Here is a 17272-nt window from a genome sequence, read left to right on the forward strand (position 1 = left end):
CTGTGCTAATTAATTTTTGTCAGCATTTTATCAACAGCATCCACAGCTAATATAAATCCTATTCAGATCAATCTGGGAGCATGAGTGCTTTTACACTCCTCAAACATGCCTGTTTTAAGGCAATATGTCACAAGAGAAGTCTTGTGAGATAGAATTCCCAAACACAAGGTGCTGATTCAACAGAAGCTCTTCCTAACACACCGACCTCAATGCAGGCACATCAGTCTACTGTTCCAACTTAGCTTCTTTCAGCACATTCCTCTCCTGGTTCTACCATCATGCACAGTAAAATAACACCACCACTGCTGCTCCAAGCATTGTCATGCTGATGAACTAGGAAGCCTGGACTGGGCTGGACAGCTGATGAACACACTCAGACTGACAACCAGCCATTTCAGGTGGACACTACAGGAAGATGACACATCTCCCACGTCTGTCCCCACAGAGCTTCCATCACCAAACATACATGCTTACACTCAAGAAGAAGAGGAAAACCGAAGCAAATCTGAAGCTAGGCTCATTCTCATGTTTCATATGCTACACATGATGGCTTACTGACTTCAAAGAGGGCAGCAAACTCTGACTACTTATGACCAAGATGCATGTAAGGATGCCCAATGCAGAGTTTCAGTGCAGAATTCTTTCTGAAAGTAGAAAGAGCAACCAATGTTTGGGAGAGGTAAACAAACACACGCTGCAGCGTTAAGCAAACTTCAAAGCCCCAAGATACCACAAAAGATATACACTTATATGACCTTCTTGTATATACTAAAAACTCATTCTCCAAAATTTCCATGGCCAGATATTATGAAAAATTACTTTTTACCATTTTCCAATATTTTGTCTTCTTGTTAATTCATTTCAGAAATTGGTTAGGTGCGGTTATTTTCCCCTTGCTTCCCCCTTCTTTCCCACATGAAGACAAATTTAAAAAAGAAAAAAAAAAAAGAATAGAAAATACTAAAATCTGTTTTCATTTGTTATTCAAAGGTTTATACTTAATGAACAGTTAACAACTTTAAAATATAGAAAAGCTTAATAAAAGTTTCATTTGACAAAATGTTTTGTCACCACTTAACATTTATTCTAGTTAAATTCCCTGATTTCTACAACTAAAACTCGTGTACTTCAGAAAATTTTTTGCACAGCCAATATAAAGTTACTGAAAAAGTCACTGATGTTTATCATAATCAAAAATAAGAAGTCGTGTACTTCAAGCAGTTCACTGGTAAGAAAGTTCCCTTTGGTGATGAAAAGTTATTATGCTAACAGGCACACTATGGTCACGAAAAATGAAAAGCCAAAAAGCTAAAATGAATCTGGAAGCCAGAACATATATATGTACATAAAAAACAGAATTGCACTGATATAACTGTAAAGAAAAACTGAAAGATAAATTCCTAAGCTTTACAGGAGTAAGGTTGCAATAAATACCTGGAACAGCTTAGAAGGTCTTAAGGAGCTTCCACTGCACTACAGGCATGAACATACCATATTTCTTTAGCCTATCTTGCTTGTTTAAACTTACAGATCCCAGAAGAGACTTAAACTCTTTTTTAACATTCGAAAGGGGTTATCTTACTAAAGATAAAACTTCAAGCAATGTGGCAAGTGACTGCAAAGCACTCAGCTAAAATAAAAGTAAAGGTAACCTTTGCTTTCCTAGGTTTGTTTGAAGACTAAATTATACATAAAACAGCATTCACAAAGCCTATGTCATTACTCCCCCAGAACTTCCTAAAATTATACCTCCAGCTGAAGATGTTCTTTGTTTGCTAGGTATATGTATGTTTTGAAAGATTTCTTACAACATTTATTTGCTGTCCAGCTTCTAATATATACTGAAAAAGCAACTAACTTGTGGACTAGGCCTGAGCTTAAACTATTAGTCGTAACTAGTAAGAAACATTGAAAGTCAGCAGTTCTTGCTACACTTCAAATTAAGAGATACTTTTAAAATATTTTATGTCACAATATGAAATATTTAAATAAACATATAATATAACAGCACATAAGGACAATAACTCAAAATATATATTTTCATATAAACACCCCAGTGACTAAAAGTACATTTAATTAGTACTTATTTCAGTTAAACTCTCCTTGTTTACAACTTCCAGTTTCTTTTTCTGAGCCATTTCTGTTTTAGCAGAATCTCACATCTTTTGAGCTCATCAAAGGATGTGGAGCTGGGAAGTCAGAATAAAGCTATCATGAGATTTTCTAAATACAAACAAAAACAGACATTAAAAAAAAGTCTAGAAAAAGTAACAAAACTCATCAATTCTGGAGTTGAGAGGGAGCAGGGACATAGTGCCTCTGCCTATTACAGTATCACAGGATCACAGAATGGCCAGGTTGGAAGGGACCTCAAGGATCATGAAACTCCAATCCCACACACACCACAACAGGCAGGGCCACCAACCTCCACATTTAATATGAGAGCAGGCTGCCCAGAGCCCCATTCCACCTGGTCTTGAACACCTCCAGTGATGGGGCATCCACAGCCTCTATGAGCAGCCTGTTCCAGCACCTCACCACTCTCTCAGTTAAGAACTTCCCCCTGACATCCAATCTAAATCTTCCCTCCCTCAACTTAAAACCATTTCCCCTCGTCCTGCTGTTATCTACCCTTTCAAAGAGTTGATTCCCCTCCTGTTTATAGGCTCCTTTAGGTACTGGAATGCTGCTATCAGGACACCCTGCAGCCTTCTCTTCTGCAGGCTGAACAAGCCCAGCTCCCTCAGCTGGCACTTTGTAAGGGAGGTGCTTCAGCCTTCTGATCATCTTTGTGGCCCTCTCCAACAGTTCCCTGTCTTTCTTGTACTGGGGGCTCCAGACCTGGACACAGTACTCCAGATGGGGCCTCACGAGAGCAGAATAGAGAGGGACAATCACCTCCCTGTCCCTGCTGGCCAACCCTCTTCTGATGGAGCCCAGGATACCATCTGCTTTCCAAGCTGCAAGAGCACACTGCTGGCTCATGCTAAGTTTTTCATCCACCAGTACCCCCAGGTCTTTCTCTGCAGGGCTGCTCCCAAGGACTGTTCCTTCCAGTCTGTATGGATGCCTGGGATTCCTCCGGCACAAGTGTGAAACTCTGCACTTTGCCACGTTGAACCTCATCAGGTTCACCGGGACCCACCTTTCTAGCCTCTCCAGGTCCTTCTGCATGGCATCCCTTCCTCCTACTGTGTCAACTGCACCACTCAGCTTGGTGTCATCAGCAAACTTGCTGAGGTTGCACTCAATTCCCTCATCGATGTCATTGATAAAGATGTTAAAGAGCACCGGTCCCAAAGACAGACTCCTGGGGGATGCCGCTCGTTACCAGCCTCCACCTGGACATAGAGCCATTGATCACCACCCTCTGTCTTTGGCCTTTCAACCAGTTTCTTATCCATCAAGTGGTCCACCCATCAAATCTACATCTCTCCAATTTGATGATAAGGATGTGGTGGGGGACCATGTCAAAGGCCTTGCTCAAGTCCTGGTAGATGACACTGGTTGCCTTTCCTTTGTCCACCAATTCTGTCACTCCATCATAAAAGGCCACCAGATTGGTTAGAGTCTTTGAAAATACTGCACACACTTTGAGCAACCATTATACCATTTAATTTAGTTAAATCAGTCTGCAACACATAACTCACCTGCAAAAAGGCTCAAGTAACACAGTCAAGCAAAACACTTTGTCAGAAACCATAAACATGACAGAACTTACAAGTGTGGAAAGGAAGTTTATACATCAGAATACAAGAAATAAAAAGATTTTGAAAATGAAAATTCTAGGAATATCTTTGCCTTCTCACCACAAACCTTTTTAACTGCCAGCCAAACTCCCATTGTATAATGATGTGGGGCAAGAAGAACTCAAAGGAGGGAGCCATGTGTCTCCAAATTGCCCAGGAAGAATGGTTGACTGTAGATTTCTCACAAAGTCTGCACAGTGCTATAGGAGCACGTGGCTCAAATGAGGAACACATGGAATGACAGAAGAATGTCATTTCAACACTACAGTTACTGAAACAGTATTTCTTCAGTGACTTCTTATAAATCTGGTAACGTGTACACACAGAAACACTTGATCAAAGACAGACGATGGAATGCAGTGTGCCTTCAGCAAGTTTACAGATGACACAAAGCCAAGCAGTGCACCCAATATATTGGAGGGAAGGGAAGCCATCCAGAGGGACCTGGACAGGCTGCAGAAGTGAACCCATGAGAACCTAATGAGGTTCAACAAAGCCAAGAGCAAGTTGCTGCACTTGGGCCAGCGTAATCCCAAGTTTATACAGACTGGGAGAAGATTCCTTGAGAGCAGCCCTGCAGAGAAGGACTTGGGGCTCCTGGTGGACAAGAAGCTGGACATGAGCAGCACTGTGTGCTTGCAGCCCGGAAGGCCAACTGTGTTCTGGGCTGCATTAAAAGAGGAGTGGCCACCAGCAGGGAGAGGGAGGTGATTGCCCCCTTCTACTCAGCTCTTGTGAGGCCCCATCTGCAGCACTGCGTCCAGGTCTGGGGTCCCCAGCACACAAAGCACACTCTTGGAGCAGTTCCAGAGGAGGGCCACTAAGATGATCAGAGGGCTGGAGCACCTCTCCTATGAAGTAAGGTTGAGGAAACTGGGCTTGTTTAGCTTGGAAAAAAGAAAGCTCCAGGGAGACTTCATTGTGGCCTTCAAGTACTTGAAGGGAGCATATAAACATGAAGGGAAACAGTTGTTTATGAGGGTGGATAGTGATAGGAAAAGGGAGAATGGTTTTAAACTGAGACACAAGAGGTTTAGGTTAGATATTAGGAGGAAGTTTTTCACACAGAGGGTGGTGACGCACTGGAACAGGTTGCCCAAGGAGGCTGTGGATGCCCCATTCCTGGAGGCATTCAAGGCCAGGCTGGATGTGGCTCCGGGCAGCCTCGCCTAGTAGCTGGCAACCCTTTACATAGCAGGGGGGTTGGAACTAGACGATCCCTGTGGTCCTTTTCAATCCAGGCCATTCTGTGATTCTATGAAACACTGTACTAAAATGGTATGGAAATACAAATCACTCTTCTAATCCGGTGAGAACCATATTGAGTGATCAATTTTGATATCTATCATTAATGTTGCTGTACCAAGGTAACTTTAAATAAGAAATAGTTAAAGAAAGCACATTCTGAGGCCTCTGTGATCATTCTAAATCATTTATTCTTTTGTGCTCCCCAGTACAAAAAAGACAGGGACCTCTTGGAAAGAGTTCAGCGGAGAGCCACAAAAATGGTGAAGGGCCTGGAGCATCCCTCCTATGAGGAAAGGCTGAGTGAACTGGGTCTGTTCAGCCTTGAGAAAAGACGACTGAGAGGGGACCTGATCCAGGTCTATAAATATCTGAGGTGTGGGGGCCATAGTGGTGAGGCCAGTCTCTTTTCAGTGGTACGTGAAGACAGGACAAGGGGAAATGGACATAAGCTGCAGCATAGGAAGTTCCACATGCATGTGCACAAGAACTTCTTTATGGTGAGGGTGACGGAGCACTGGAACAGGCTGCCCAGGGGGGTTGTGGAGTCTCCTTCTCTGGAGATGTTCAAGACCTGCCTGGATGCCGACCTGTGTGACCTGCTGTAGGGAACCTGCTTTGGCAGGGGGGTTGGACTCGATGATCTCTAGAGGTCCCTTCCAACCCCTACAATTCTGTGATTCTGTGATTCTATTCCTTTCCTCACAACCTCAGACACTGCTACTACCTTAATTATTCACACTTTCATACATTTTTTTTCTCTAGGATCACTGACAGCTTATTCTATGCCTTCTTAATATAATGGTTGCATTTAAGTAAACATCTAATGTAGCTGCTCAGCCCAAGTACAGTTGCTTAGGTATCTCTGCTTCAGAATTAAGCATGCCAGTATCGTAACAAGAAAACACCATCCTATCTTCACCAAAGACAAATACACCCCTAATGCTTGTATGGTGTTCAACTGAAAGCTCCACTTTTATCCGACATCTTCAAAATAGCGAGAGACAAAGTCAGAGAGTCATGGAATATCCCAAGCTGGAAGGGATTCACAGGGATCACCAAGTCCAATCCCTGGCTCCAAAAAGGACCACCAAAACACAAACAGCTAAGTCCCTCACCAAAAATTATGAGACATAAGAAAGGAAAATCAGCATTTAAAGAAAGTATTTCCAGCAGAAGATGATTAGTAGGCATTCCTATACCTCAAGAGACAGTCACAGTGCCAGGGCAAGCAATTTGATAAAGAGATATCTTTGCAGGATACTTACTGTAAGTACGGGAATAGAAAACAAATACGATACTAAAGAGTTCCTCTATTTAAAATAAAATTAAAAAAAAAGTTGATGAGACGAGACTATTAAACAGTGGGAAAATACATGCAGTCATTAATGTGGATTGCTTGTATGTACAGTCAAATTACTTTTTTTCAATATCAAAGCATGCATCACCAAAACACTGAAAGTGTATAGGCCAATTTCTATGAACGTAGTTTTAATGCCTTTTTTCTCCTGTAGAAAGTAGAATGAAGTCTACAAAAAGACAACCCTTACAAACTTAGCATTAAAGTCTCAAAATCTTAATTAGTTTTATGTTGCATTTCTCACCTTTCCATTTCTGGAAAACAAAAAAAATCTCCTGGGTCACTGATAGTATCTGTAATCTGAAGATGTTTGGTTTCTGTTAGAATTGTTAGTCACCTTATTTATTTTCTCCTTTTCTGATTTGTTATGTACTTAGATTACTTATTACAAAGCTATCTTTTAACACCATAAAGATCAGTTTAAAGAAAAGAAAAGAGGAAGGGATGAGAATAAAGCAATCAGCCTTCTCGAGTTTTGGGTTTTTTTCATTTACAGAATAGCCCTTTACAAAATAGATCCTCATAAAAAGCAAAGCATGGAACACGATGTCTGTTTTTCAACTGTATCTCTACTTTCTAAAGAATAAAACAAAGTGTGAATCATTAACGCCAAGCTACCCTCTTCATCCACTGCAAAGCTCTTCTAGGCTTCAAAGTTAGTGGAGGAGAGTTGGTCGCTTGAAATATGGACTCTGAGAACACAAAAGATCCTACTTAATTTCTATTATTATTGATCTGGGAAAGCAGAAGATGCTAAAGCTGAAAAAGAAAAATCTCTGAGACGTTTTAGAGAGGCATTTTTTGCAAATGTGCCAGTTTTAATCACACCTTAATCACTACAGCATTGCCAAAACTGGACAGTAAGTTAAGACGTAATTGAAAACCGCATCTGAACAAAGATGGATTTCCTGCAAAAAGCAAGAAGAAAACGATCTGAGCACAACACAGGGCTCCATCAGTCTCTCCTGCCCATGCTGGGGCACTGCACTGCTGCTATAGCTCAGCTGTTACTCCTGACCTGCCTAATGCTGTTCTCCCAGACACTCCCAAACACCACCGCCCCTTTGTCTCTCCATCACACAGGGACATGGATTTGGATGGTTCACCCTCACTCCATCCAGTTCACCACAGGCATGCACAGCATGGTAGGCAAAGCAGAACACCTGTACTGGGCAGCCACTGCACACCAGCAACAGCCACCTTTAATGCTGACTGTGGGCATTTGACAAACAGCAGCCCCAAGGCAGGCTTGTTTCTCATCTGCTCCACCCAAGGTGCCCCAAAAATTCTGCTATTAGACTAGCTTTCTCAGCAATCCAGTGACTAACTTGTGATTTAAAGAGGAAGAGCGCTGTCAGCGGAGACAGAGAGACAGATCACCTCGGCCATAACTTACTTGGCATGTGGGAGATAGGTTCTCAGCCCTGGCTTCCTACTGGGCACAAGAAGGATTAAGTCCAGAAAATTACTCTCTAAGCAACAGTTACTGCAGGTTCATATACCTCTTCTTTTCCTGTTCTTTCTGATGGAGAAAAATACTCTTAAAATAACACTGTAGTCCTTTCCTTGCTAGCCATCGTAAGTGTAAATCAATAAGGCACACAGGCAAGCACAACATTCTGGCTGTACCTCTACACAGGAACAAAACAAAGCCTGAGTGGCAGTCAGGTTCACCTACATCACCAGAGGCACCCGGCAAAGATCAAGCACATCACGTTTTCTCATGAGTTCTTCAACTTCCTTCATCTTTAACAACAAAAAAGACTCTCAGTTCCCATTCCTAGAGAATAAATCCAGTAACAAAATTATGTCACACAGATTCAACTTTATTCTAGAGGTTTTCTATTCCGACAAACCTGAATGGAATTGTTCCCAGTTCACATTAGTTTTCAGCTATACATTCAAACCTCAAAATCTCCCTAAAGGTAGTGATGTTCATAAAAACCTTGCAGCCCAGCAGGACTAAGTTCAGTACTTCAGTACAAAACCCCTTCAAGACAAATGTGAAACACACTTTGCAGACCATCCTAGACACAAGTCTCCAAAACAGAAAAAAAGCAAATTCAAATTTTGCTCTATCCCACTTACATTCAGTAGTAAATTATAAGCAAGTTATCATCACTTTTCTTCCCAAGATGACAAAACAGAAAAAAGAAAAAAGGAAAAAAAAACAAGATACTACTGTCAGACCAGAATTAGAATTCTAGTATCTGATATAAATAAGCAGGCATTTAAGAATTAAGAATTTTAAAATGAACTTTCACAAGCAAAGTCCAAATACATCAGAATATAGAATTAAGCTACCAGTGCTTAAAAGTCTGACTAAGAACTACTAGTATAACATTAATCCTCACCTGCACAATAAATACATTCCCTGCTCTAGCAGTGCAGCTGGTGTATTTTATCACATTTTAATTCAAACCACTTGTTGAAGTAGTCTTTAAAAACACACTTCTATAAGAGATAAGATTTCCACCTCCTAAATCCATATTAGCAATTTAAGATTTACAGTTCTCTCACCATTCATTCAGTGCAGCCTACCAAACCCATTTTTAAGTAGACACCTTTTTTCAGGCCTTTCAGAAAAAAAAGAAAAAAAAACATTAATGCAGAAAAACAATTATTTTTCTTGACTTTTTGTCTTTAATAACATATAACCTCTTTCAGTGGCCCATTTAAATGATTTTTCTGCTTTATGAGGTAACATCACAAGGACAAGCAAAGATTAATATTAAAGAACCAGTCAAAATAACTAAAATTTTATGCTATCACTCTTCACCCTTCCTGTCAGCTGCACACTCAGTCTATTTCAATCTGCAAAGATGATGTTGCCATTAACCACAATGTTTTTTAATGAAATAGCCCTGATTCCTAGTCTCAGCACCGCAAACAAACTTTTTTGGAGCTGCAACACATCTTTATTACTTCAGAAAATGTTGCTACTGAATGAAGTCATTTTTTCCCAGAAGGACCTAAGCATACTAAGATTTGTTATGCTGTATGTGTCTGTCATAAATTTAAACACTTAGTAAAATACGTTCACCAAGTAAAATACTGTTGAAAGTGTATCAGGGACACAAGCAATATAACAAATTTCATATCTGTATAAGGAAAAAATTAGTCCCAATTTCTACATTTGTCCATCAGGATTTCTATTCAAATGCATCCGAATAATTAAGAAAATACAGGCAATTCCTCTTCAAATACCACAGTATATTTTATGAATCTGTGCCATAGAAAAATATGATATGCCAGATGCTTATATAGAAATGATTTCTGAAAGGGTCCAACTTCAACATTATACATCAAATGGAGCAGCACCCTGCCAAGGATTATTTATAGAAAACCCACAGGTAATGCTTTAGCAACTTATCAGATAGCAATACTTACTACATGGCTGCTCACAGATATAAGCTACAGTAACCATCACTAAATGAAAACTAAAAAGTACAAGTAGAAATAGTAGATGGTTGCAGCCACGTGCTATGAATGTTTTCCTACCACTTTTCCTTGCAGTCTGCAGTTTACATTCTAATGCATTTATTAAAACCTAATTATAGTGGAAAGAGATGGCAGATACTCTGCAAGATGCAAAACTGTGTAAATAAACAACCCTGTGGGACAAATCCTTTCACTTACCTCATAGGACCAAACACACTGCGTTCCTCCAAATCTTCGGACGCACCTGCCCACCTCCACGTCCTCATGAGTGGTGTACATCTCACGAAGGCATTCACCTATGTGTGGCACCATCCTCCTCAGAACCTCCCGGCTGAATATCATTCCTGGCCCTCCCATGCAGAAATTCTCTCCAGGCTCAAGTCCCAGCTTCCCAAGTTCTTCAATGTTACCCAGACCAGTCTGTCCCAAATACAGAGGCTCACTGCTGTTCAGTGAGCGAAGAAACTCCTCCAATTTTTCACCTGAAAAAATAAAAAAACACCGTTATCTGTCTACTTAGTCAGCCATCTGTTTTCCTGCATCTCAAGCTTGTTCTCTGCAATCTAACAGGCACCTTAGACTATCATAGGAAATTACCTCCAGGATAGTATCCTTGGGCAACTTTATATGTCTCAGACTATTTTTTAAAATGAATATCCTCAATTAATATTTCAATGGCACTTTCATGTAGCCTGAAGAGAGAATATAATCAAAGCCTTACACTATTCAGCCAACACATGGAAATCATTCCCTCAGTAGTTTAAAACTCTAATGCGAGACAATTTGCCAATATAGTTCTAAGCTGAGGAGGAAGAGACGCTGAGGAAAAATGTCAGGTATTATTTCTAATGAGATTGATTTTGGAAAAGATGAGCTCAAGCCTAAATTAGAAGAAACCTTTGATACAGAATAATTTCCTGTTCTTCCCCTTGGAACATGGCAAAAATCCAGCATTTTCTTTTAAACGGCTTACCAATTTTTTGCAAGAAATGTAACTCAGCATTTACCTGAAATTTAAAGTTGGCACACAGGTTTAACTTGCACCCGATTAAAGATAGGTTAACTACAACTCAGAACTAAGCCCAAAGACAACAGTGTCAGCTTTTACTCCTGCAACCAAATCCATGTAGGTGTGGTGTGTAAACAGTTCAGGGATGAATGACAGCTGACAAGTAAGGAACCTATTAAATGACTCAGACAAACCAAGCGACAAATAGTGTAGTTACCTCAAGTTAAATTTCTACAGTTTGTACCACGCTCATAACCCAGACTCATGCCTCTGCCATTTGGCCATACCTCCCTAGGAATAACAAATAACAGTGGTTTTTCTCTTGTTATCAGAAAGCAACTTTTTTCTTTAGGCAGTGGCAAGCACATACCAAAAGGGAGAAGATTGCAGAACGTCCTTAACTAACGGTGTTACAACACCCACGCGGCACCTGGGCCAATACTTTCTGAACGCGCTGCGAAGCGCAGCAGCAGCTTTACAGGTATACTTTGAGGTCTGCTCGGCTTGCAGTGCTACTCAGCCACGTGAGAATTCTCACTGTAACTGAAGACGCCGCCTCCGAGGAGCGCCAGACCGCAGCCCCCGCGGTGGGCGCTGCCGGGTGGGACGGGACCGCCTCTTTCCGCGAAGCGTCCAGTGCTCCCCTGCCTCCCTCCAACTATCGGGCCACCCGCGGTCACCTTTAATGTAGACGTCGTCGTCCGCCCGCATGAACCACTCGTACTTGTCCAGGTAGTGGTCGTGCATGTACTTGATCATCATGAAAGACTTCTTCTGCGGCGGGTAGGAGTCGTCCACGCCGGGCAGGGCGACGACAGGCAGCAGGGGCAGCCCTGGGGGCGCGGCCGAGCCCTGGCTGGAGAAGAACTCCACGCGGCCCGGCACCGAGGGCGCCCACGTCCGCTGCGCCGCCACCGCCCGGCTGCCCAGGTACTTCTGGGCCGTCATTACCCCAACGTAGAGGAAGTTGCGAGGCTTGGCGCAGCCCGCCGCGCCTCCCCAGTCACCGCTCCCGTTGCGGCTGCCGCCGGGCCGCCCGCTCCGCTTCTCGCCGCCTTCCTCCTCCTCCTCCTGCTCCGCTTCTCCGCCGGCGGCGGGGCTGAACACCGTGCCTTCCTCTCCCGCCGGCAGTTCCCATGGGCTGCTCCGCACGCCCGTGCCTCCCAGCACCGCCGCGGCCGCCGGCTGCTCGACCGCCGCGCCGGCGCCCCCGGCAGCCCCCGGCCCCGCCGCGCGGCCGTAGTAGGAACAGAGGCTGGCGCCGCGCCGCTTCTTCTCGCTCATCTCGGCCACCCGGGGAGCGATGAGCCAGGAGGCGGCAGTGAAGCCCAGCACCAGCCCCAGAACCACGCTCAGCCAGGGTCTCCGCGAGCGTGCTGCCATGGCGCAGGCGGGGCGACGTCCCCCCGCCGCGTCCCGCCGGAGGCGACACTCGTCCCGCCGCGGCTCCGGGTGCGGCGGCTTCGGACGCGGCTCCCCTGCCCGGCCGCGGTGGCCCCGGCGGTTGCACTGCTCCCGAGGCAAACTTCTCCGGGCGGGCGGCGACGTGGGCGGTGGAGCCCTAGCAGCGTCCCCTCGGCTTCGCTGGCACCTTGTCACTGCCGCGGCTGGTCCCTCCCCGCCCCTCCTACCGCTCAGCCTCCTCCACACGGCAGCGGCCCTCGCTTGCCGCTCCGCTACATTCCTCCGCGGTTTCCGAGCGCCTCACTCCGGAGGACGCCGATGCCCAGTCCGAACCGGGGAAGTTACAGCCCCGCCATCGTCGCTCCGGAAGGAAACGATTTTTTTAGGTCTCCACCGAGCTGCCCCGCGCCGTAGCCCCGTCGATGGGCCCGGACTCCAATGCCCCGCCGGACCCCGGCGCCCCCCAACGGCTGGGCCCTCCCTGGTCAGACATCGGGAGTCGGCGGCGCAGCGGCTGTTCGGCGGGCGTGGCTGCGAGTCGCCCGAGGACGGCAGCGGCGGGAGCATCCTGTGCCGTGTCTGCCTCAGATGTGCTCCTGAATGACACAAGTGCGGTGCCGGGAGAATCATAGAATCATAGAATGGCCTGGGTTGAAAGGACCACAGTGATCATCTAGTTTCAACCCCCCTGCTACATGCAGGGTCACCAACCACCAGACCAGGCAGCCCAGAGCCAGCCTGGCCTTGAATGCCTCCAGAGATAGGGCATCCATAACCTCCTTGGGCAACCTCTTCCAGTGTGTCACCACCCTCTCTGTGAAAAATTTCCTCCTAATATCTAACCTAAACCTCTCGTGTCTCAGTTTAAAACCATTGTCCCCTGTCCTATCACTATCCACCCTCATAAACAGCCATACTCCCTCCTGTTTATAAGCTCCCTTCAAGTACTTGAAGGCCACAATGAGGTCTCCCGAGAGCCTTCTCCAAGCTAAACAAGCGCAGTTCGCTCTATCTTTCTTCACAGAGAGGTGCTCCAGCCCTTTGATCATCTTAGTGGCCCTCCTTTGGACCCATTCCAAGAGCTCTTTGTCTTTGTGTGCTGGGGGCCCCAGGCCTGGACGCAGTGCTCCAGATGGGGCCTCACAAGAGCTGAGGGGGACAATTACCTCCCTCTCCCTGCTGGCCACTGCTCTTTTAATGCAGAGTTGGCTTTCCGGGCTGCAAGCACAGACTGCTAGCTCATGTCCTGCTTCTCATCTATCAGGACCCTCAAGTCCTTCTCCACAGGGCTGCTCTCAAAGAGTTCCTTCTCACAGTTAGTATAAATACCTGGGATTGCCCCGACCCAAGTGCAGTACCCTGCACTTGGCCTTACTGAACTTCACAAGGTTTTCATGGGCCCACTTCTCTAGCCTGTCCAGGTTTGGATGGCTTCCCTTCAGGAAGGGATCACTCTCATCCCTCATGTTTATATCCACCACATGCAAGTTGCTCATCTCCAGAAAAAAAATCTCCCATAAAAATCTCCTCCATGGAGTTCCACAATGATTCCTAGTGCTCAGTTGTCATCTCACAGAAATAAATTCAAGTTAATGAAGAAGCAGTGATGTATGTTCAATTGTTCGCCAGCAAAATCACCCATTTTGTAGCTCTCAAAGGCCATGAGTTGCCTATTATCATTTTTTTAAGTCTCATACATGAATGCCAGAACAAAAGAAGGGAATAGGCTTCAGCATTGTGCGATGACAGCAAAAGTGATGGAGCAGTAGGAAAAGAGTGTCAGACCTTTTTCCAAATAGACAGAAGTTGATCTGCCCACCTAACGGAAGAAAAAAGCCTGCAGTAGATGGTCCTTAGCTATGAAGAGGTCACTCACAGGAGTAATTTTCAGTCTTTCCTTCAAAATACAATGGACTATGTACTCTTCATATCTCTGAGCTGTGAGAGCTCAGGCTCGGGCAGCGCACTGCCTGGCTGCCCTGAGGCTGAACGTCCTTTCCAGAGGTATTCATTGCTGTTTGCCTCTCTACGTACAGGCTGGAGTGTTTATTATGCCCGTCAGCAAACATCTGGTTACCAGGCCCATCTATGTATTTGCTCACAGCTGTCACCACAGTGTCCTGAAGCAGTTTGTGCAGGCCCAAGCTGTTTATGCAACCCCAAGCAGTCCCACCTCAGGCCTCAGGCTTGTGGCACCTGAGGCAGGCTGCCTTTATCCTCCTTCGTGAGTTTGCCTGTGTGCTTTTGAGAATTGACTGCTTATCCCCCTTCTGAAAGCCGAAAAGAGGTAAGAATTTTTAATAAAATTAAAAGCTGATTAATAGCAACCAGCGTTCTTGGACTTGGCAATGGCCATGAGATGCTGTCCTGGCTGAGCAAGGCTGCAATAACAACATAAGCACTGTACCTCAGAATCAACCATCCTTCAAAAGCATTTATTACAGCATTAGGGATTATCAGCATTATGGGCATCTCAGCTTCCCAAAGAAGTCTCCTACTTAAAAGCAGTCTCCCACTGCCTGTGCTTTGCATGCTCAGCTCGGCTGAGTCCTGCAACTTATCTGCAGCACTGCCTCCAGCAGTGAGGGCCCCATGCACACCCACACACTCTACTGCCACAGTGCCCCTAGTCTTTTGCTTGCAGCTGTGGGTCACACAGGGATGACATATGACACCTACATGCTTCCACTGTTCTCACAAACACTGGAGTTACTCTTCTAGTCCATGTCAGCAGCTCCGATTCCTTGGGTCTGACAGCAGGGGAAACAGCACTTATCTTTGTCAACAGAAAAATAAATAAATAAATAAACAAGTGAACCTGGGAGGTGGGAGATGACCATAAATATTTTAAACACATCCAAGATGAAACTGAACTGCAAGCTATTTTGTGCTATCAGAGAGGGCTATGAAAAGAGTTGAGTGTGAGGATATTTGGAGCAGAAATCTTACAAGTGTCTACCTGCAGTTGTATTTTTAGCTCAATGTATGAGTATTTTGATACACCACAGGGAAATCTGTTGGAAATGTGTGTTTGTTTGTTTGCTTGTTTGCTTTTTTGTGGACGGAGCAAAGCAAAGACTGGATTGCTGTTATATGAGCAACTGTGGCATCTAGTGGTTAATAGCAGTCATGTGTCTGTGTTCAGGAAAGTAATGAAATCCAAGTTGTCTTTCCAATTAAAATAAGGACTTGTTCTAACAACATTAAACTGCCTACCATGGATTCATATCTGCATGTCTTGCTAAATGTTATGATGTGTTTGGTAAGAATACTACATCAGTGTAACTCTGAATGTCTTTGGAAGAGACCAAGGTGTGGAGTTAATTTCAAAAATTTGAAATATTATTTTCTGTAAGCACTGGATTGCAAATGAGCAAATCTGCCTTCAGTCCACCATGTTATGTGCTTCAGATTACAGCGTTAGGGGACACATTTTGTCCTACTTTTTGTCTTACATAAAAAAGATATAAAATGCAATAGAGTATCACGCTGAGAGTATCACGCTGGTAGGTTAATAGTCTCTGAACACGTCTTCTTACAGAAGAACTGCAGAAACAGAGAGAGATATAAGTTCTTTGCAACACTTTCAAACAAATTTTGTTTGTTTGTTTGTTTGGTGTGGAGGTTTTTTTCTTTTTCTTTTTTTTTCTTTTTCTTTTTTTTTTTTTTTTTTTTTTTTTTGGTTGGTCGGTTGGTGTTTTTTTTGAGCTGAGGAAGAAGTAGTCAGACATTTCCCTCTACATTGCAATCTAAAGCCATTAGCAATGGATTGCAAGTAATCCCTCATAGGCTACAAGTTCATAACTGGGCAGAAAATAAAGGAAGTTCACTCTTAGAAACATTCTTGGTTGGTTTTCTCTCATCTAGCTTGTGAAGATGTCTGAAAACGATGTTCACACTTGAGCTGCAGCTTATAGATTGTACTTATTCTATTAAAGGGCATCTTAATCCAGATAGCCTCAACTCCATTCAGAGCCTGTTCTCAGAATCATGACTAACTGCACTTTAAGTGAGGGTGAGGTTGTGAAATGGTACATTAGGGCAGTCCTTTATCCCACTGGTCCCCTATCCTGTGTCAATAATGTTAAGTAATTATGCTATAAAATACAGGTTGATCAGCTGAAACATACATAGCCCAGGAGAAAATTGAAGATGAACAGGAAAGAGAATCAGAGAACCAGAGAATTATTTGAGTTGGAATGACCCCCAAAGGTCATCTAATCCACCTCCAACACCCAGCCTGACCTTGAATGTCTCCAGGGATGGAGCATCCACTGTCTCTCTGGGCAACCTGTTCCAGTGCTTCGCCATCCTGAGCCTGTCCCCCTCTTTCTTTTATATCACCTTTAGGTACTGAAAGACTAACATTAGGTCTCCATGGAGCCTTCTCCTCTCCAGGTTGAACAGCCTCAGCTCTCTGTCTAAAGAGAAAGCATCTCATTTAATTTCACAATCAGAAACAAATTCAATGAAATGATGTCTTCCCCAGCTTTTTTTTTTAAATCAACTCAAGTTACCTTATATATACAAATATGTTTGCTAGAGAGCAAGATTTTTCCTGCTTTAGGAATTTTTTACTAAAATATGCAGTATTCCAGCTATTAAAAAAAAAAAAAAAAAAAAAATTGTAAGGAGAAATTAATCTCTCCAGATGTATTAGGGTCATCCTTTCAAAGCAGCCACTTGACACTTAACTGTGCAAAGTTTTGCTCTAAGGAATGCTTCATGAATTACTAAGATTAAATATATACATAAATATATACGTAAATATATGAGTATAGATGAAAGATGAAGTAGCTGTTGTGATGTTAAGCAATATTCCAGCCAAGAGGCTCTTTACTTGTTTTTATCAGTGTTATGAACATCTCCAAACTATGTTCACCCTGAGACAGACCAAAATCCCGCTTCAATGCCTCATCCATTTTTTTGTTGACATTTTGGGTTGGTAAGGACAGTTTTGGAGAATCCTAGAGATAGAAAACAATTTCAGGTACTCATTTTGTATTTTTTTAAGGGATTTTTGAATATTGTGTGAATTGAAAAAGCAGTATTAGGTGTGGCTTC

The 17272-nt window shown here is 43.8% G+C and overlaps 1 protein-coding gene across 1 annotated transcript in view; it reads right to left on the reverse strand.

The window, feature by feature from the left end:
• Positions 1 to 12187, reverse strand: part of CHSY3 (chondroitin sulfate synthase 3) — a 156279-nt gene extending 144092 nt beyond the window's left edge. Inside the window, exons 1-2 of the mRNA XM_042866348.1 lie at positions 11485 to 12187; positions 9994 to 10277 (exon numbers count right to left, since the gene is read on the reverse strand). Coding sequence (XP_042722282.1) covers positions 9994 to 10277; positions 11485 to 12187 — 987 coding nt within the window. The remainder of the gene's footprint in view (positions 1 to 9993; positions 10278 to 11484) is intronic.
• Between the last annotated feature and the right edge of the window lie 5085 nt (positions 12188 to 17272).

Source organism: Lagopus leucura, unplaced genomic scaffold, assembly GCF_019238085.1.
Source record: "Lagopus leucura isolate 7727_CA_CO unplaced genomic scaffold, USGS_WTPT01 Super-Scaffold_810, whole genome shotgun sequence".
In the NCBI taxonomy this organism is placed as follows: domain Eukaryota; kingdom Metazoa; phylum Chordata; class Aves; order Galliformes; family Phasianidae; genus Lagopus; species Lagopus leucura.